Raw genomic sequence first — 22,036 nt, forward strand, 5'->3', positions numbered from 1 at the left:
AAAATTACTCTAGATTTTACTACCAGTACTGTGTTGCAATATTAATCTAGATGTTAGTATCAAATGTATAGCTTATTTGTTTATTGAGACAGAGTCTCACTCTGTCACTCAGGCTGGAGTGCGGTGGCACAATCACAGCTCACCACAGGCTTGACCTCCTGGGCTCAGATGATCCTCCCACCTCAGCCTCCGGAGTAGCTAGGACTACAGACGCCTGCCACCATGCCCGGCTCATTTTTGTATTTTTTTTTTTTTTGTAGTTATTTCAGTCTTTCTTAAATCATGTTTTTGTGTTTACATGTAGAACTTATACAAAGGAGCAATCATATATAACCTGACTTTTTCCATTTAATATATCATGATTTTTCTATCATAAAAATAATTTATCTAAAATATTTTATATTACAAGTTGCATAATATTTGAATAGTTGCATAATTTGGATATACAATAATTTATGTGGTGAATCTTTTTTGAATATTTAGTTTTCTAACTTTTTTCATATTCTGTATAACACTGCATTGTATATGTCTTTGAGTACATCTGTGATTATTTCATCACTTTTAATTCCTAGACATGAAGTGTCAAAGGAAATTGACATTTCTAAGTCAGCAAATATTTTAACTACTAAAGTGTAGCTAAATTGGATGGGTGTGGATAATGAAAACTTCAAAGAAATAAAAGTAAAAGGACTTCAGCTAAGTAGACATTTAAGTGTCTGCTAAGAATAAAACACAATGTTAAATGTGTGGACATTTAAAACGAGAAAAAGATTAATAGAAACAGTCCCTCCCCACAAGGAGCTTTTGTAGGGAATAAGACACACAGTGTCTGTGACATTCACACGAGGCAGAGGGTAGTAAGTGCTGTCATAGGAGTGTATGTAGGTGATGGGAAACTGAGGGGTGAGATACCAGCTGAAACAGTCATGGTTTTGTGAACATCTTATTGAAATATTTGGTAGAGTTTCAGTCAGTGATAAATTGCAGGAAACACAAAAAAGGATGCAATAATTTTTTTCCTCTCAATTCAGGAGAGATCAGTGACAGTTGTCCAGTTTATCCAGTCATCACTGCTAGATTGTCCTTATCAGAGTCAACAGAAAGTTTCCATGAGCCTAGCCAAGAACTGAAGTTTTCTGTGGAGCAAAGAAATACCAGAAACAGAGAGAACTCTCCCTCTTCCCAATCAGCTGGTCTTTCTAGCATAAATAAAGAAGGGGAAGAGCCAACCAGAGGCAATAGTGGGTCTGAAGCCTGTACCAGTTCTTTTCTAAGATTGTCTTTTGCTTCAGAAACCCCTTTGGAAAAGGAACCCCACTCTCCAGCTGACCAGCCTGAACAACAGGCAGAATCCACTTTGACATCCGCTGAGACTAGGGGAAGCAAGAAAAAGAAGAAACTTCGGAAGAAGAAAAGTCTACGGGCTGCCCATGTTCCTGAGAATAGTGACACTGAACAGGATGTTTTGACTGTTAAACCCGTAAGGAAAGTAAAAGCTGGAAAGTTAATTAAAGGGGGGAAAGTAACAACCTCCACTTGGGAAGACAGCAGGACTGGTCGGGAGCAGGGGAGTGTCAGAGATGAGCCAGATAGTGACTCGTCTCTGGAAGTCCTAGAAATTCCTAATCCTCAGTTAGAAGTAGTAGCCATTGATTCTTCAGAATCAGGAGAAGAGAAACCAGACAGCCCATCTAAAAAGGATATTTGGAACTCTACAGAGCAAAACCTGCTAGAAACTTCTCGTTCTGGGTGTGATGAAGTTAGCTCGACCAGTGAAATTGGCACTCGCTATAAAGACGGCATCCCTGTAAGGTAAGAGTATTGTATTGGTCCAGTCAGAAGAACTTTCACCAACTTTATTTTTTTAAAATAGAATTTTAAATTATGAATCAGAATTTATTTAAAAATCAAAATTTACGTGAATGCAGCAGGGATTATGGACATGGAAAAATTAAAGCTCGGCAGTAGAGATTTTCTCCTTTCTCTTTTGACTGTGTTATAAAATATTCACTCTGCTTTTATTTCCCTTCCTTTAGAAATTTCAGATGGAAAAACTAATTTCTTATATCATTACTACTTTGCCCATTGTTTAGAAAAATCCTTTGAGTCAGGAAATGTTTACTTTTGCTACCCGCCCTGTTCACACAGATGCTGAGAACACTTTTGCTGTTATTTTGTAGTGTGGCAGAAACTCAGACTGTGATCTCTTCCATAAAAGGATCAAAGAATTCTTCAGGTATTTGCTGTTCAGTTTTATTTAAATTAACCACAGAATTAAAAGCCTTGTAAATATTAAAGCCAGAATTTAAACCTACTTAAATATATTTATAGAATAAGAGAATGGGGAGGGGTTTATCACCAAGAGGATTGCCTTGATCAACAGTTCTGCTATTCTTAAAACCTCACATCCTGGTCTTTCAGATTCTTATTCTCATCTGTCTTATTGATTGATTGATTGGTTGTGACAGAGTCTTGCTTTGTCACCCAGGCTGGAGTGCAGTGACATGATCTCTGCTCACTGCAACTTCCACCTCCCAGGTTCAAGCAATTCTCCTGCCTCAGCCTCCCAAATAGCTGGGACCACAGGTGCACGCCATCACGCCTGGCAAATTTTTTTTTGTATTTTTAGTAGAGACAGGGTTTCATCACGTTGACCAGGCTGGTCTCCAACTCCTGGCCTCAAGTGATCCTCACGCCTCGGCCTCCCAAAGTGCTGGGATTACAGGTGTAAGCCATCATGCCTGGCCCTTCTAATCTGTCTTATCCAGCTCCCTTATCTGTTCAACTAATTAGTATAAAGGTTTCGTTGGCTCTAAGGATATTTGCTTTCAGAAGGAACTGCTTAAGGAATACTACCTTACTCAAAGAAATAACTGTTTGGAAGTATGGGAGGGGTTGGGTACCTTCCAAGTATCACTCAAAGCTTTTATTTATTTATTTATTTTTGAGACAGAGTCTCGCTCTGTCGCCCAGGCTGGAGTCCAGTGGTGTGATCTCGGCTAACTGCAACCTCTGCCCCTGGGTTCAAGTGATTCTCCTGCCTCAGCCTCCCCAAGTAACTGGGACTACAGGCACACGCCACCATGCCCAGCTAATTTTTGTATTTTTAGTAGAGATGGGGTTTCACCATCTTGGCCAGGCTAGTCTCAAACTCCTGGCCTCAGGTGATTCGCCCACCTCAGCCTCCCAAAGTGTTGAGATGACAGGTGTGAGCCACCACACCCAGCCCAAAAGCTCGTTATGTAATTATCTATCTTTTTCCTAAGTGAAAGGCATTTGCTTATTATGCAGTCTTCATAGTGAAGATGTGTAATCAGAATTGGAGTAGTCTGATAGAGGAACTAAGCTTTAAGGGGATCTACTTTTGGTTTAATCTAGGGACTGCTGTATTGTATAATAGTTCTGATTTTTGAGGGTCTTTTCAGACTCTAGCAGACAGGTCTCTGAAACCTACTCTTGTTTTCCAGAAATATCTTCAGAGCCAGGAGATGATGATGAGCCCACAGAAGGAACCTTTGAGGGGCACCAAGCTGCTGTCAATGCAATTCAGATATTTGGGAACTTACTATATACCTGTTCAGCAGATAAAACTGTCCGGGTTTATAATCTGGTGGTAAGTTGATAGAACATGTAGTATGTTTTTGGTTGCAGGTTTTGGAAAATCCAGTTTATACTCTTTTAAACAGTAGAGGGAATTTGTTGGCTGTCTGGAGAAAGGGGTGGGCCTTAGATTGACTTTAGATGCATTTGATCCAGTAGCTCCGCAAGGTCATTGGGGACTTAATTTCTTTTTGTCTCTCTACTCTGCCTTCTCTGGTATCACCTCTTTCTGAAAGCTAGTTCCCCTCCTGCTCACAAGGTAAATGTCAGGAGCCGCTGGGGTCTCTTTTTCCCTCCCACCAGCACAAAAGGGTCCTGTGTTTTATTCCCTGAACGATCACCTTTGCCTGTGGCAAAAGGTGGTTGGGATTACACCAGTGGTCTTGGACTGTTCAGGTCCCAACACTGGAGTTGGTAATGGGGTCACTTGCATAGCAGCTACATAATAGAGGAGGGATGAAGTGAATATGGGGAAGTATTGGAGGAGGTATTTTCCCTGACAAGTGATTGATTACAAGTAGAGTTTGAGTTATTAAGGAGAGCAACACTTTTCCACTACCTCACACTTAGTATTATCTGATGCTTGTTACTCTCAAAAGAATGAACTTTTGAGTTTTGAATTTGAATTTGTTCATAAACTAATTATGAACAATGATAGCTTAAGAAATTTGAGGAACATGATGTTGTCTGAATGAACACCATGAAAATATTTAAAATTGCTAGAGTCCGCGAAAATTTAAAAGTTAGATGATAGATCACGAAGATGCGTTTGCTATAGGCAACAGGTATGTAGATTCCTTTAGCTTAATGATATGAGGATTAACACGAATGACTGAAAAAAGAAAGCAATGCTACCAGGATGTATAGGTGTAAGATCTAGGGGGACAGGGTATCAAAATATGTATGTGTATATATACATGTACATTCTAAATAGATCTCAGTATGTGCACTGAGATAACATTTGGAATGTACCCGTAAGAAACAACACCAGAGGCCAGGTACAGTGGCTCACGCCTGTGATCCCAGCACTTTGGGAGGCCGAGGCGGGGGGATCATGAGGTCAGGAGATGGAGACCATCCTGGCTAACACGGTGAAACCCCGTCTCTACTAAAAATACAAAAAACTAGCCAGGTGTGGTGGCGGGTGCCTGTAGTCCCAGCTACTCGGGAGGCTGAGGCAGGAGAATGGCGTGAATCTAAGAGGCAGAGCTTGCAGTCAGCCGAGATCGCGCCACTGCACTCCAGCCTGGGCGACAGAGCGAGACTCCATCTCAAAAAAAAAAGAAAAAAAGAGAAACACCACCAGAACCACTAGACCTGTGATAGCACCTGATATGTTTTTTAATACCATGGTGCATTCTCACAAGCTGCTTATCAAATGCACATCTTTTGTGGGTAATTAGCTACAGTTTGGATTTGCTAGGTCCTTGGTCCATGTCAGAAAGCTTTGCCCTAAACATTAATTAAAATTCTGGCTATCTTACAGTGAATTGCCGTAAATATTTTTTGGTATGGCTCAACAAACATATACTTTCAGATACCTCATTGCCTATGACTGTTTGCTGGCATTTGGTGAACATATATTTACTGAACATCTTTTGTGTACCAGGTGCTGTTTTAGACACTGAGGATACAGCAGTGAACTGAATGTTTTAGCATCTTTTTTTTTTTTTTTTTTTGAGGAAATATATTATCTAATCCTTCTATATTTTATAAGTAAGAATCTGGTCTGTGCTTAAACTTTAGAGTCGGAAATGTGTTGGTGTCTTTGAGGGCCATACCTCGAAAGTAAACTGCCTCCTGGTTACCCAGACATCTGGGAAGAACGCTGCCCTTTACACTGGCTCCAGTGACCATACCGTCCGTTGCTATGATGTTAAGGTAGGTGGGTCCAGAGAAATCCAAAGTGGTTCATATTGAGTCGTTTTGTATTTACTGTGTGGAGTGGAGACACTGGCAGATGCTTCATTCTACCCACCGTCTCCTTTTCGCTTCTAAACAATGTTTAGCACATTGTTGTAGCTTTAGGTAGATATGAGACTTAGACATAAACTGTATTTTCGGTCTCCACCAGTATTTTTTCACTTCCTACTATTAATATACCTTCCTTGGTCTTTGCCACAAATGTTATGCATATCATGTATCAAAATTAATCCTAGATAGAATAAAGAGAAAAATGTAGGCTGGGTGTGGTGGCTCACGCCTGTAATCCCAGCACTTTGGGAGGCAGAGGTGGGCGGATTCACCTGAGGTCAGGAGTTCGAGACCAGCCTGACCAACATGGAGAAACCCCGTCTCTACTAAAAATACAAAATTAGCCGGGTGTGGTGGCACATGCCTATAATCCCAGCTACTTGGGAGGCTGAGGCAGGAGAATCGCTTGAACCCAGGAGGCAGAGGTTGCAGTGAGCCGAGGTCGTGCCACTGCACTCCAGCCTTGGCAATGAGAGCAAAACTCCGTCTCAGGGAAAAAAATAAATAAAAAGCAAAATGTATAAATTTTTTAAATCTGCAGAATTAGAAATGGACATCTCCTCTGAGAGTTTTTTAAACTTAAATGCACTGAAATAAATGAGAAAATTATGTTTAAAACTGTATACAATATGTTCTTAATTTCTTTAAAAGATGGAGATACATGAAGCAGAATTTATAAGACTATCATTAAGTTTATAACATAGATGGAATATATGTGATAACAGGAACATAAAGAAGTAGGAGGGGATGGAGCTGTGCTAGAACAAGGTTCTTATATTTTACTGGGAATAAGTACTAATTTGAACTAGATTGTTATAATTTTAAAAATGTAATCCCTAGAGGCACTGGCTTACAACTTTAGCGTGCATCACATTGACCTGGACAGCTTGTTAAAACACATATTACTGGTCCCCACTCCCAGAGGTTTTTTTTTTGTTTGTTTTTTGTTTTTTTAAGAGACAGGGTCTCACCATGTTGCTCAGGCTGGTTTTGAGCTCCTGGAGTTAGGCGATCCTCCCACCTCGGCCTCCCAAAGTGCTGAGATTACAGGCATGAGCCACCACACGCAGCCCTTCCCAGAGCTTCTGATCCAGTAGGCTTGGGGTCAAACTCACAAATTTACATTTCTTGGCCAGGTACTATGATTCATATCTGTAATCCCAGCACTTTGGAAGACCAGAGCAGGAGGGTTGCTTGAGGCCAGGAGCTCAAGACCAACCTGGGCAACATAGCAAGACCCTGTCTCTATAAAAAAAATAAAAATGAACTGGATGTGGTGGCTCACACCTATAGTCCTAGCTGTTCCGGAGGCTAAGGTGGGAGGATCACTTGAGCCCAGGAGTTCAAGGTTATAGTGAGCTATGATTGTGTCACCTCACTACAGCCTGGGTGTCAGAACAAGAGCCTACCTCAAAAAAGCATAAAAATTAACCAAAACAAACAAAAAGAATTTACACTTCTAATAAGGTATTATGTGATATTGATGCAGATGGTTTGGGGACCACACTTTGAGAAATACTGCCCTAGAGTAATTACTAAACTAATAATGCAAAGAGGGTCATGGGGTCAGGAGTTTGAGACCAGACTGGCCAACCTGGTGAAACCCCGTCTCTACTAAAAATACAAAAATTAGTCAGGTGTGGTGGTGTACACCTGTAATCCCAGCTACTCGGGAGGCTGAGGCTGGAGAATCACTTGAACTGGGAGGCGGAGATTGCAGTGAGCCAAGATCATGCCACTGCACTCCAGCCTGGGCACAAGAGCAAGACTCCTTCTCAAAAAAATAAAAAAAAAGAATAATGCAAAGAAATTGAGCTTAGAAAGTCAATTGAGGGATTAAAATGGCAAGCTAAAAATATACTTAATACAAGAGAAGGTAGAAGGAGAAATAGAGGAATAAAAATGAGACAAATAGAAAGCAAATAGCAAATTGGAGACCTAAATTTACCCATGTTTAATAATTATATTAAATGTGAGTGAACTGACACTAAAATCAAAAGGCAGAAATTGGCTGAATACAGAAGTAACATCAAAATCTTTGTTGTCTACAAGAGACACACTTTTATTTTTGAGACACGGTCTTGGCCTGTCACCCTGGCTGGAGTGCAGTGGTGTGATTATAAGTCGCTGTAGCCTGGAACTCCTGGGCTCAAGTGATCCTCCTGCCTCAGCTTCCTGAGTAATTGGGATTACAGGTACATGTCACTACGGTTTGCTAATTAAAATTTTTTTTTTTTTTTTGAGACGGAGTCTCACTCTGTCGCCCAGGCTGGAGTGCAGTGGCCGGATTTCAGCTCACTGCAAGCTCCGCCCCCTGGGTTCACGCCATTCTCCTGCCTCAGCCTCCGGAGTAGCTGGGACTACAAGCGCCCACCACCTCGCCCGACTAGTTTTTTGTATTTTTTTTTTTTTCCAGTAGAGACGGGGTTTCACTGGGTTAACCAGGATGGTCTCGATCTCCTGACCTCGTGATCCGCCTGTCTCGGCCTCCCAAAGTGCTGGGATTACAGATTTGAGCCACCCCCCCCCGGCCTTTTTTTTTTTAGAAACAGGGTCTTGCTATGTTGCCTAGACTAGTCTGAAGCTCCTGGGCACAAGCAGTCCCCTTGCTTTGGTCTCCCACAGTGCTGGGATTACAGGCATGCAGCACCATGCCCAGCCAAAGAGACTACTTTAAATGTAAAGACAAAATGGGTTGAAAGTAAAAGAATAAGAATGGAAGAAGATACACTATCCAAATAGTAACAGAACTGGAGTGGTTATGTTAATATTGGGCAAGTAGACTTTAAGACAAGTGACTGAGCACTGTGGCTCATGCCTGCATCCCACTTTGGGAGGCTGAGGTGGGAAGATCGCTTGAGACCAGAAGTTCCAGACCAGCCTGGGTAACATAGTGAGATCCCATCTCCACAAAAAATGAAGAAGTGAGGTAAGCATGGTTGTATGTACCTCTAGTCGTAGCTACTTGAGAGGTTGAGGTGAGAGGATCATTTGAGCTGAGGAATTTGAGGTTATAGTGAGCTATGACAGTGCCACTGCACTCCAGCCTGGGTAACAGAGCGAGACACTGTCCCTTTAAATAATGAAAAGGACAATACTGCTGGAGAAAGGAGGACATTCCATAATGATGAGTCAGCACAGCCGAAAGATACAACAATTATAAGTACAGGTACCTAATAACAGAACTCTAAAATATATGAAACAGTAACTGATAGAACTGAAAGGAGAAATAGACAAATTCACAATTATAGTTGGGGACATCAACAACCCTTTCTCAATAATTGATAGACTACTAAATAAAAAACCATCAAGGATATATAAGAACTGTACAACACCAGCTGGATGTGGTGGCTCATGCCTGTAATCCCAGCACTTTGGGAGGCTGAGGCGAGTGGATCACTTGAGGTCAGGAGTTTGAGACCAGCCTAGCCAACATGATGAAACCCTGTCTCTACTAAAAATACAAAAAAATTAGGCTGGGTGTGGTGGCTTACGCCTGTAATTCCACCACTTTGGGAGGCCAAGGTGGGCATATCACCTGAGGTCAGGAGTTGAGACCAGCTTGACCAACATGTTGAAACCCCCTCATACAAAAATTAGCCAGGTGTGGTGCTCGTGCCTGTAGTCCCAGCTACTTGGGAGGCTGAGGCAGGAGAATTGCTTGAACCTGTGAGGCAGAGGTTGCAGTGAGCCAAGACTGTGCCACTGCACTCCAGCCTGGGCAACAGAATGAGACTCTGTCTCAAAAAATAAATAAAAATAAGAATACAAAAAAATTAGCCGGGCCTGGTGGTACGTGCCTATAATCCCAGCTACTCAGGAGGCTGAGGCAGGAGAATCACTTGAACCTGGGAGGTGAAGGTTGCAGTGAGCTGAGATTGCGCCACTGTACTCCAGCCTGGGCAACAGAGAAAAACTTTGTTTCAAAAAAAAAAAGAACTGTACAACACCATTAACAAATAAGATCCAATTAGCATTTATAGAACACTCCACTTAAAATTGCAGAATACACATTTTTTTCAAGAATGCGCACATAGACATTCACCAGGACCTCATACTGGGCTATTAAATAAGTCTCAATCAATTTAAAAGTACCAAAATCATACGGAGTATGTTCTCTAACCACAGTGACATTTATTAGAAAGCAGTAACAGAAATCTTGGAAATCCCCAAATATAGGGAGATGAAAATAACATACTTCTAAATTATTGTGGTTCAAAGAAGGAATCACAAGGAAAATTAGAAAATATCTAACTAAATGAAAATGCCACATATCATTTGTAGGATGCAGCTAAAGCATTGCTGAAAGGGAAATTTGTATTTTTTTTTTTTTTTTTGAGACGGAGTCTTGCTCTGTCGTCCAGGCTGGAGTACAGTGGCCGGATCTCGGCTCACTGCAAGCTCCGCCTCCCGGGTTTATGCCATTCTCCTGCCTCAGCCTCCTGAGTAGCTGGGACTACAGGCGCCGGCCACCTTGCCCGGCTAGTTTTTTTGTATTTTTTAGTAGAGACGGGGTTTCACCGTGTTAGCCAGGATGGTCTCGATCTCCTGACCTCGTGATCCACCGGTCTCGGCCTCCCAAAGTGCTGGGATTACAGGCTTGAGCCACCGCGCCTGGCCGGAAATTTGTATTTTTAATTGCTTCTATTAGAAAAGAAGAAAGCTTTAAAATTCAAGAAACTACAAAAAGAGGCTGGGCACGGTGGCTCATGTCTGTAATCCCAGTGCCCTGGGAGGTTGCGGTAGGAGGATCCTTTGAGGCCAGGAGTTCAAGCCTAGCTAGGCAACTTGTACAAACCTGTAAAAAATTATACAAACTTGTGAAAAAAAAATTGTAAGCATATTTTGGCAAGAAATAGTCTTATATAAAAATGGGGGGAAAAGCTGTAACTTAAGATATGACAAACATAGGTTTGGTATATGTTGTAAGGGGCTTATACCTTTAAATTCCTACAGCCAGGTGTTGTGGTTCATGCCTGTAATCCCAACACTTTTAGGAGGCCAAGTCGGGAGGATCGCTTGAGCCCAGGAGTTCAAGAACAGCCTAGGCAGCATGATGAGACCGCATCTCTCCAAAAAAAATTTAAAAATAAACTAGGCGTGCGTGATGGCCCACGCCTGCAGTTCCAGCTACTCAGGAGGCTGCGGTGGGAGGATTCCTTGAGCCTCGGAGGTCAAGGCTGCAGTGAGCAGTAATCACGCCACTGCACTCTAGCCAGGAGACAGAGGGAGACCTTGTCTTTCAAAAAACAAAGAAATAAATACATTGACAAAAAACAAGCAAGTCTCTTAAGAAATAGAAATAACTGAAAGAAATACAGTCTTGCAAATAAATGCAAATTAAAACCGAAGTACAAGGAATACCGTTTTTACTCATAATATTAGCAAAAAAAATTTTAAAAAGCTTTTCAGTATTAAGGGTTCTAATGTGTAGTGTTTGGCATAGCAGGAATGTACACTAGTGAAGAAGATTTTGTAACCATTATTTGACATCGAGACATAACTTCATACAGTAAAGCACACAGATTTTAAGTATACAGCTTGCAGAAAAGCAGATATTTCTTTGTATAACTACCACAAAGATCAAAACATAGACCATTTCATAGCCCTGAAGCTTCCCTCAAATGCCTCCCTAGGCATAACCTTCTAAAGCTAATCACTATTTTGACTACTGTCATGGATGCCTTTTGTCTGTGCTTGGCTGTCATGTCAGTATAACTATGCCACATGTATTCTTTAATGTCTAGCTTTAGCTCACCATGGTGTTTGAAAATTCATCTGTATTGGTAGATGTGCCAATAGTTTGTTCTTTTTTTATAACTATGTAATGTTCAATTTCCCCTATAAAGTTACAAAAGATCTCATATGGATGAACCGGAAGCAACATGAATCTTAATATTTAGGCATATTCACTGTCTTTTGCTATATCTTACAATTTGGTATATGGCACTTATGTTTGTAATTTTTTCAGGGGAGAAATTGAATAATTTAAGTGACTGACTCTTTTAGGTATGAAAGAAGGCTGGGAGAGGAGATCAACGGTTTGACAACCCACAGCTTTTCTCATCCTAACCACAGCTTGTCCCACCCTACCCAATTATAACCATCTTGATTTTAACATCTAGTGCCAAGCCCACTTAAAAAGCTACATCTGGGTCTTTAGTAGCCTTCAACAATAAGTTTTTGTTTGTTTGTTTGTTTGAGACAGAGTCTTGCTCTGTGGCCCAGGCTGGAGTGTGGTGGCGTGATCTCGGCTCACTGTAACCTCCACCTCCCGGGTTCAAGCGATTCTCCTGCCTCAGTCTCCCGAGTAGCTGGGACTACAGGCGTGCGCCACCACGCCTGGCTAATTTTTGGATTTTTAGTAGAGACAGGGTTTCACCATGTTAGCTAGGATGGTCTTGAGCTCCTGACCTGATGATTCACCCGCCTCGGACTCCCAAAGTGTTGGGATTACAGGCGTGAGCCACCGTGCCTGGCCTCAACAATAAATTTTGAATGTACTATGTCCTGGCCCAATTTTTGGTTCTAGGTAAAGAGATTTGCTAGTATAATCTAGTTGGAGGAAACTGGTAGAATCGTTTTTTGAAGGTCAGATCAAACAGTGGGCATTAAACCTGCATGTACATCTGAATTACTAGGGAAATTTTTTACAACACAGATTCTAGAACCCACTGAATTAAGAGTCTCAGGGATGGTGTTGGAGCTTGGGTTCTATATATTTTAAAAGCTTCTTGAGTAATTTAGCCCAGCTAACCCGGCACCAGTTTGAAGGAGGCATTTGGGAGCTATTGAAATAGAGAGTAAGTTGCAGAAAACCACATATTTGATTAGCGCATTTATCAAATACGTAACTATAATCCTGATTTTCTCTTTAGATGTCAAAATACAGCTTTGTCTTTTATATTTGGCCTCTTAATTTAAGAGGCTAAGACCCAACTCATAGTGCCCTTTGAAAAATCTCTACATTCTAAGTTACAAACATGGGTAACAATACTAGAACTTACGTTTATTTTCACATTACGTACAGCTTGGGAGTCTTTGGCCTCATATTTCAAAGGAAAAACAGATCTAAGATAGTCCCCTACAAAATAGAGAATGTCATATTTTCTTCCACGTAAGAGTCATTTTAAAGTCTGCTTCTGGGGGAACTGTTTTTGACATCTCATTTGTCAGTACCCTCTGCTGATTCAAGGTTATGTGCTTTCATCAGAGCCGAGAGTGTGTGGAGCAGTTACAGCTGGAAGACCGGGTCCTCTGCTTGCACAGCAGGTGGCGAATCCTCTATGCGGGACTGGCAAATGGCACTGTGGTCACCTTCAACATAAAGGTTAGTGGTTGGGGAGAAAAGACTTGCTTCCCATGCTACTTGAAAATAGTGTGAGTCTGTGTGGGAAGAAGTAGCAGGCAGGGATTTTCCTGTTTTCTTCTGTGGGGAAGCAGCAGAATCAGCTGCTACTCAAACACAGTTATCTTCTGATGTAAGTGAAACAAGATCCTCCATTCTCTCTGCTTCTACTCAAATGTGCCAGGACCAAAATGTAACTCCACTAAATTAAACCAAGCCTAAAGATTTGGGGCCAAATAATGAGTCATGGATTAAACTAGTCTGTCTCAACTTAAGAATGACATCATAAAAAATGAACTTAAGTGCTCACTTCGACAGCACATACACTAAATTTGGAATGATACAGAGAAGATTAGCATGGCCCCTGCGCAAGGATGACATGCAAATTCATGAAGCATTCCATATTAAAAAATAAATGAAGAAAAATGAACTTAAATTCCATTGAGTATGACATTGGTGTGGTTTGGCAGTGGTTTAGGGTTTCATGAGGGCGGTCCGTCTGTGAGGTGAACCGAGAGGTTTGCTATAATGCCCAAATGGCTTCATTCTTTCCTAACCCAGAGATTAATTCATTTGTTGACCTAGCCTTTATTGAGCATCTATTATGTGCTAGGCCCCAGGATAAGATTCAGTTTTTGATGGCCCTGTGTGCTTTGATAAGGTAGCTGGACTTCATCTTACAGGCTTTAAAGTATGAGAAACATGATCCCATCATGTTTCAGGAAAAGTCACTGGAGTTGATAAGATTGGGAAAGATTGGTATTAGCAAAGGCAGGGAGACCATTTAGGAGGCTTTGTAGTAGAAGCTGACATGAAAAAGGTTAAACAGGATGAAGAGAAGGGACTGGAGGAAAGATATAATCTAAGAGGTAGACTTGATAGGTTTGATTGCTAATTAATTGTGGCACCATATCCCCTGGTCATCTTGTAACCATGTGTTAGAATGGTACTGTTACAGTGTCATTCATAGGCTACATGCTAGCTGGAACTAACAGAAGATGTGCATTAAAATATGTCATGGTTTCTGCCTACAGGAAACTTAAAAATCAAGTTAGAAGAATCTAGTGTGTATATAATCAAGTGCCAAGTGATTGGTGTATTTGATATGATACATCACAGAAGGGCAATTAGTGAAGATTTTTGCATTCTAGATGCAGACAAGTTCTAAGTCTGATTAAATTGGATTAGGGCAATAGAAATGTAGAGGAAAGTAAATTTAAAATATTTTAAAAGCTAAAATGTGATAATTACCTAATTATCTTCTCTTTTGTGAGATTATCAGAAGTGGACAGAAGTGGCTGGATATGGTGGCTCATGCATATAATCCCAGCACTTTGGGAGACTGAGGTAGGAGGATTGCTTGAGCCCAGAAGTTCGAGACCAGCCTGAGCAACAGAGCAAGACTCCTGTTTCTCAAAAAAAAAAAAAATTAATAAAAAAAAAGTTTTTTTTTTTTTTTTTTGAGACGGAGTCTTGCTCTGTTGCCCGGGCTGGAGTGCAGTGGCCGGATCTCAGCTCACTGCAAAGCTCCGCCTCCCGGGTTCACGCCATTCTCCTGCCTCAGCCTCCGGAGTAGCTGGGACTACAGGCGCCCGCCACCTCGCCCGGCTAGTTTTTTTTGTATTTTTAGTAGAGACGGGGTTTCACCATGTTAGCCAGGATGGTCTCGATCTCCTGACCTCGTGATCCGCCCATCTCGGCCTCCCAAAGTGCTGGGATTACAGGCTTGAGCCACCGCGCCCGGCCAAAAAAAGATTTTTTAACTAAAAAGAGAAAAGAAAAAAGCTAAGTATGGTGGCACATGCCTGTAGTCCCAGCTACTCAGGAAGCTGAGGCAGGAGGATTGCTTGGGCCAGGACTTTAAGGCTGCAGTAAGCTATAATCACACCACTGTACTGAAGCCTGGGTGACAGAGTGAGACCCTGTCTCTCTTTTTTTTTTAAGTAGTAGACAGAAGGAAGGAGCAAGACAATCTTGAGGCAAAATGATGAGATGATGACAAGAAATTCAAATGGAAAAGTTCTTTAAAAGGATTGAAAAGCCCTGGAGAAGATGGTCCTAGAGACAGACATTTGAGAATCTCTGCATAGATGCGAATTTTGAAAATGAGGGCTGGGCTTTTTCCTAGTTTGTCCGTACTCTGAGAATGTAGTGCTTCTGGAGTCACAGCAGGAAACCAGGACTGTTCACCAGGCCGGCCCACCTCTGGGTCCATTCAGTCTGTCTCCCTAGCACTTCAAGACGGCTGAAATCATTGCTCAGCAATATAGGCTCCCAGCCTATATTGAGCCTATCTGAGCAATGATCAGCTACTTAGTTTTTAGAAGCCTTATTCCAGGCATGCACCTAAAGAACTTTTGTGGAATTGGGAGGTTTAATGAACAGGGTTGGTTGGGGAATGAAGGAAAGAAGTCTACAATCTGAGATAAAAGAATGTTTTGGGATTCAGGATGTGACCCTGTCACTCTGGTATAATTAGGCTTCTATAGTCTACTAAATGATGACAGAGATGACATGGAGCCAGGTGCCAAAAGAACATCATAATAAGGAGAATTTAGGCCAGGCATGATGGCTTACGCCTGTAATCCCAGCACTTTGGGAGGCTGAGGTGGGCGGATCACCTGAGGTTAGGAATTCAAGACCATCCTGTCCAACATGGTGAAACCCTGTCTTTACAAAAATATAAAAGCTAGCCAGGTGTGGTGGCGGGCACCTGTAATCCCAGCTACTCGGGAGGCTGAGGCAGGAGAATCACTTGAACCCAGGAGGTGGAGGTTGCACTGAGCTGAGCTGGCGCCACTGCACTCCAGCCTGGGCGACAGAGCGAGACTCTGTCTCAAAAAAAAAAAAAAGTGGAGAATTTGAGACTTACTGAAATTGCCTAGGAAGGTAATTCTAAGTAGAGATTTTTGGAAACAGCATGACACAGAGATTGCCTAAATTTTGGATGACAGAAATAGTTCCTGGGTCTGTGTCAGGGAAAACGCACTAGAGTTTGAAAAAAAAAAAAAAAAGGTTCACCTTTCATTGTTATTAACTTACAGGTGGTGAAAGAGAGCATAAAAAGAGAACCAGTTTCTAATTAGGATGGGGATGGTGTGGGTTGAAATTCTAAAGGAGTTGATAATGTAAGAGTCTGCCCTCCTCAGATCAGGGGTAGGGGAGGTTCAGCAAAGAGAGTTGGAGTGGGAAATAGCAGAGATGGATACATGAAGGTTGCAGAGTGGGTATGAAAATTTGAGTACAGGTGACAGAAATGAGCGTTTGTACCAAGGTAATGATTTTGGTTAGTTCGTTTTGGAGTTTTCCAGCTAAGTTGTTTTTAGCTCTAATCTCGGCTTATTTCCCAGAACAACAAGCGACTTGAGATCTTTGAATGCCATGGCCCCCGGGCAGTCAGCTGTCTTGCCACAGCTCAGGAAGGTGCCCGAAAACTGCTGGTTGTGGGCTCTTATGACTGCACCATTAGTGTACGCGACGCCCGGAATGGACTGCTCCTCAGAACTCTGGAGGGCCATAGCAAAACCATTCTTTGCATGAAGGCAAGTACAGTGCGAGAGAATAGGAATTGTCTGGCACAAATAGAAGGGTTTTGAGGCCAGGCGGGGTGGCTCTCATCTGTAGTCCCAGCGCTTTGGGAGGGCGAGACAGGGGGATCGCTTGAGCTCAGAAGTTCTAGACCAGCCAGGGCAGCATGGCAAAACTCCGTCTCTCCAAAAAAATACAAAAATTAGTGAGATGTTGTGGTGTGCACCTGTATTCCACACGAGGCTGAGGTGGGAGGATCACTTGAGCACAGAAGATCGAGGCTTCAGTGAGCCATGATTGTGCCACTCCACTGTACTCCAGCGTGGGCAACAGAGTGAGACCTTGACTCAAGCAAAGCAAAACAAAACAGAGAAGGATTTTAAATGGCATTTCCCATGTTGTCTCACGCATCATTTAGAAACACCACCTCAGAAAGTGAGGAGATTGCAAACCTTTTCTTCACACCAACATCACCAAGTGATGCACTTTCATTTGAAAAGCAGTGAGTGTATTTTGTTATAGAGTGGGTATACTCGAATGCCTTTCTAGGCTGTTTCATGGTCATTGTGGAAAGGTAACAAACCTAATAATACATTCTCAGTTAATTAGCCTGCTTGGTAGGGGGGATAGGTTTCAGCTAAGAAAATTTGTCTGAGAAACTTTTATACCTGGTTCATTGTGCTCATCTCAAAATAGGATGGAAATTAGAATTTGCCAATGTGTATTACAAGCTGTAGAGAAAATTGAGAACTGTATACAGAATCTGACATGTTGAATTTTTTTCTTTAAGGTGGTGAATGATCTCGTGTTCAGTGGCTCCAGTGATCAGTCAGTCCATGCCCACAACATTCATGTAAGCTATGTTGGTGTTGTGTAAAGAAACTTTGAATAAAATAATTGTTAAAGCTTGATGGTTTTCTTAAACCTCTTGCAATTTAAATTAAGCCCTTTATCCACCAAAGGAATTTGTCATCATCCCTATGCATGTGCTCTTGGATAATATTATGTAACCTAGAAATTCTACCTCATCAACGTTTTTAATGGTGGACAGACAGACTCAAAGTTTATGTAACGTTTAGTTTGAATGCCCCATTTAAACTTGAAATAAACGGAGCAGCTGAGGCTTTCTGAAAGTGGGTATGATATGTAGTTAAAATAGAACTAGTAAAAACAGCTGAGAGCTGGGCCCAATGGCTGTCACCGGTAATGCCAGCTACTCAGAAGGCTGAGGTGGGAGGATCACTTGAGGCCAGGAGTTTGAGACCAGCCTAGGCAAAATAGTGGCCCTGTCTCTTAAAAAAATTTTTTTTAATAAGCTGGGCATGGCAGTGTGTCCTGTAATTCTAGCTACTCAGGAGGCTGAGGTGGGAGGATTGTTTGGGCCCAGGAGTTCAAGGCTGCAGTGAGGTATGATCACACCACCACCGCACTCCAGCCTGGGTGACCAAGTGAGACCCCATTTCTTTTTCTTTCTATCTTTCTTTTTTTTTTTTTTTTTGATGGGGATCTCACTTTATCATCCAGGCTGGAGTGCAGTGGTGCAATCTTGACTCACTGCAGCCTCCACCTCCTAGGCTCAAGGGATCCTCCCACCTCAGCCCCCCAAGTAGCTGGAACTAATGGTATGAGCCTCCATGCCTGGCTAATTTTTTCATATTTTTTTGTAGAGATGGGGTCTCTTGCCCAGGCTGGTCTTGAACTCCTGAGCTCAAGTGATCTGCCCACCTCGGCCTCCCAAAGTGTTGGAATTATAGGCGTGAGCCACTGCACCCAGCCTGTGAGACCCTGTCTCTTAAAAAAATGAACAACAGAAACAGCTGAGAGAGTGTTCTCAGGTCGTAGAGGCAGCTACGTTCCTGGTCTATAACCTCAGAATAATAATTTGAAGCTCAGTTCCTGGTCTGTAACCTCAGAGTAATAATTCCCAACTGATAGACTTGTGGTCTAGATCCAGTGAAATGAAAAGGTAGAAGTACTTGGAAGACTATAAATACAGATAGAGTTTTGGGCGCTTTCTTTCCATGACATTAGAGTCTTTCCATCAGGGTACAATCCATGTATTTTGTATATGTAATAAATGATTGTGGAATACTTCTGCCATTAAAGTTAATACTTTTAATACTATTTGTACAGTTAATTAACACTATTAATTGTATTAATTGTATGTGTACAGTATCCTCAGAATTATGCCTCTTAGAATTATAGAATTATAACCAGGAAGGAGTCTCAAAAGTCAGTCTGGTGACTCTTACTTCTCTTCTGACACAGACTGGTGAGCTCGTGCGGATCTATAAAGGTCACAATCACGCAGTGACTGTGGTGAATATCCTAGGAAAGGTGATGGTGACTGCTTGCCTGGATAAATTTGTTCGTGTCTATGAATTACAGGTAGAATTTAGATTCAGTATTTTGCGTGAGTGATTTGGGGAGATTGTCATTTTGAGTTCAGTGTTGATTTTTGATACAGTAAGGTGGGATGGAACCCAGGAATCTGCATTTTCACAAGCTTTCTAGATAATTATGAAGCAGCTGGCCTGTGGACTACAACTTTCAGAAACTGCTCTGAGACACTTGAACTGGGTCATGGGTGTCAAAACTTAATTTCTAGTTCTAATTAATTTATAGTTCTCTTTGTGTGCAATTTCAAGTTTGAAACTCTGATTCTAACAAAATTGATTTTATTAATTCTAATGACCAGCTCCCTCCTTGTATAGTAGAATGTAAAAGAAAAATTGTCGTTAGATTATATTTCTGTTAGAATGCTACTAGTGCTTCCACTTAGCGCCTCAGGTGTGGTTTTAAACCTGCCAAAGGCCTTTAGGGACTGTACTTATTAAACGCAAGGTATAAATAACTTTAATTCTTTCTTTTTTTTTTTCTTCTGCCTAAGTCTCATGATCGATTACAAGTTTATGGAGGACACAAAGACATGATTATGTGTATGACCATCCATAAAAGCATGGTAAGTGTTATTTGTCATGTCAGATATTTGCTTTTGAATGTGTTTGCTAAAAAATTCTTGTCACTTCCAAAAGTGACATCTGCTTCTGATATGCCTCATTGTTAAGTACCTTCCCATCTCTTGGCATAATAGGGAAGTAACCAGGGGACAGTGTTGAATATTCCATTGTCTATTAACAGCCAAAATTATTACAATAAAAATGGTAGTATCAACTACAGTTAAATAGAAGGTAAATTTAAGATGCTTCAAAAAATTGAGTGGTGCCTTTTCCAGAGACATGATCTGAATAGAACACTGGAATGGAGTCAGGAGATTTGGCCAGTGTGGCATGGTTACAGCAGATCTAAAAGTAGAAACCAACTCACATAACCCTGCTAAGCCTTTTTTTTTTTACTTTTAAGTTACGGAGTTGAACCAGAATGGATGTTTTTCAGACTCTGAGTGGTAGAATCCTTTCTTTTCCAGTGAAATACAGGTGCCTAACAGAGCACCCGATAGAAACCAGGGCTACCCTAGTTAAAGTAGAAAGGCCAAGTGGGTGCCTCTGAGCCCTGCCACTCCTCTCTGCCCTGGCCCAAGTGGCTTTCTAAGGAGCACAGCTGCAAAATACCTAGACTGGAAGATCTGGAAACTACTTTCCCATTCTACTACTCTGGAGCTGGTTTTGATTTAGGTTTTTGTTTTCTTGTAGCTGCTTCAGGGAGCTTGTGACTTGTTTTGAGGGTGTTTTGTAGTTTGTATGTATTTTGGTCTGACACTATAAACCTGTCTTTTTCCAGATTTACACTGGCTGTTACGATGGCAGTATTCAGGCCGTGAGGCTTAATCTGATGCAGAATTACCGCTGTTGGGTAAGGAGTGAAACTCTTCTTGTCACTGGACTGGGAGAGGTTGCTTCACCCTAGGCTAATTGATCTTCACTATCATCAGTGTAGCATTTTTATATTTTAGCATCTACTTTATGCCTTACACTATAGATCACAGGCTGTCTCCTAGGTGGTTGGTTGTTTATTATAAAATCAATACATGCTTAGAAAGCAACAGTACAGCAATATATGAAATAACAAGTGGAAGTGCTTATTTTGGTAATGGCACTGCCCCCTGTACTCCCGCTCATCAGAGATTACTAGTATTAATGATTTGGTTTGTGTCCTCATTGGTTTTTGAGGAATAGGCAAATAAAAAAAGTCTAAGGTCTTGTAAGTTCCAAACCTTAGTTCATCAGGCTGAATTGTGTGATTTTTATTTTGGGGTGAGGGCTGATGATTAACCCTTAAAATTTTCACACTATTTCTTATAAGCCTTATTTTTTTTTCGTCAGTTCTAACAATGGTAGCTTTTCCCTAAAACCCTAAGATCCTTTTCAGCATTGATGGCATGAACTTGACAGTCTCCATTTTAAAATTCGACTTTACACTTGTCCACGGCCTAGTGACTTTTCAGCTCTCTACACATTACTATCTTTGCTTTTTAATTTTCTCAGTGAAAGCAAGCAAAATCTAGTACAGTTCCTCTTTATCCAAGGGGGATATGGTCTATATTTTTTTGATGTGGTAATCAAGAGGGCTAAGTGACTAACAGGCGGTAGCCAATATAGTGTAGATATGTTGGACAAAGGGACAATTCACATCTGGGTGAGATGCAGTGGGATGGCAGGAGATTTCATCACACTGCTCAGAATATTGTGTAATTTAAAACTCAAGAATTGTTTATTTTGGGAATTTTCCAATTAATATTTTTGAAGATCAGTTAACCACAGGTAATTAAAACCTCAGAAAGTAAAACCATGGATAAGGAGGCACTACTGAATGACAGGATCCAGAGTACACAAATAGAGTTAATCTATAGAGAGAAATGGGGAAGATACCTCTGGCTTTATAGAGAGAAAGATGGAGTAGTACTGACAGAGGAGAAACTTAACTTTGCATTACTTTTTTTTTTTTGAGACGGAATCTCTCTGTTGCCAGTCTGGAATGCAGTAGCATGATCTCAGCTCACTGCAACCTCCACCTCCAGGGTTCAAGCGATTCTCCTGCCTCAGCCTCCCGAGTAGCTGGGAACACAGACGCCCACCACCACACCCAGCTAACTTTTGTATTTTTAGTACAGACAGGGTTTCACCATGTTGGCCAGGCTGGTCTTGAAGTCGCGCCCGGCCTGTATTTTTTCTTTTTTTTTTCTGTAGGGACAGGGTCTCACTATGTTGCCCAGGCTGGTCTCGAACTCCTGGGCTGAAGTGAGCCACCCACCTTGGCCTGTCAAAGTGCTGAGATTACAGGTTGTAAAGCCACTGAGCCACCACTTAGGAAGCATAAGACACTAGCTTGTGCTTTCTAATACATGAAATTAAGCTACATTTATAAGTAAAATTATAGCTTAAAAAAATAAGTAGGTAATCGTAAGATTGAGATTCAAGTGATAAAGGCTGTGAGTAAAGTCAGGCTTCCATTGGCAAACACAGTATTCTACAATAAATATTTCCACAAATGTAGTTTTCTTTATCAGACATTTTTATTTTCACGTTTACATTCAGTAGTTCTTAGAATTGTTAAAAATAGCCCTTTCGGGCCGGGCGCAGTGGCTCATGCCTGTAATCCCAGCACTTTGGGAGGCCAAGGTGGGCA

The 22,036-nt window shown here is 41.5% G+C and overlaps 1 protein-coding gene and 1 non-coding gene across 8 annotated transcripts in view; both read left to right on the plus strand.

Moving 5' to 3' along the window:
- The window catches only part of LOC113219507 (zinc finger protein 106), an 84,295-nt gene that overhangs the window by 56,321 nt on the left and 5,938 nt on the right, over positions 1-22,036 (plus strand). For 5 of the 7 annotated variants that reach the window (XR_002727331.1, XM_023195999.1, XM_026447911.1 and 2 more), the window contains 10 exons: positions 1,032-1,812; positions 2,181-2,236; positions 3,468-3,613; positions 5,347-5,481; positions 12,788-12,904; positions 16,273-16,464; positions 17,241-17,303; positions 18,719-18,838; positions 19,341-19,412; positions 20,192-20,263. Coding sequence is in view for 6 of the 7 variants with exons in the window: in XM_023195999.1 (XP_023051767.1) it covers positions 1,032-1,812; positions 2,181-2,236; positions 3,468-3,613; positions 5,347-5,481; positions 12,788-12,904; positions 16,273-16,464; positions 17,241-17,303; positions 18,719-18,838; positions 19,341-19,412; positions 20,192-20,263 (1,754 nt within the window). In the remaining variant the exon portion in view is untranslated. The remainder of the gene's footprint in view (positions 1-1,031; positions 1,813-2,180; positions 2,237-3,467; positions 3,614-5,346; positions 5,482-12,787; positions 12,905-16,272; positions 16,465-17,240; positions 17,304-18,718; positions 18,839-19,340; positions 19,413-20,191; positions 20,264-22,036) is intronic. The other 2 variants (XM_023195997.1, XM_031935013.1) reach the window with 1 other exon arrangement.
- On the plus strand, positions 13,225-13,331 carry LOC113219875. Its single transcript, XR_003306848.1, has one exon. It is a non-coding gene; the product is annotated as a U6 spliceosomal RNA (small nuclear RNA).

The sequence above is a fragment of the Piliocolobus tephrosceles genome, unplaced genomic scaffold (genome assembly GCF_002776525.5).
Source record: "Piliocolobus tephrosceles isolate RC106 unplaced genomic scaffold, ASM277652v3 unscaffolded_110, whole genome shotgun sequence".
NCBI lineage: Eukaryota > Metazoa > Chordata > Mammalia > Primates > Cercopithecidae > Piliocolobus > Piliocolobus tephrosceles.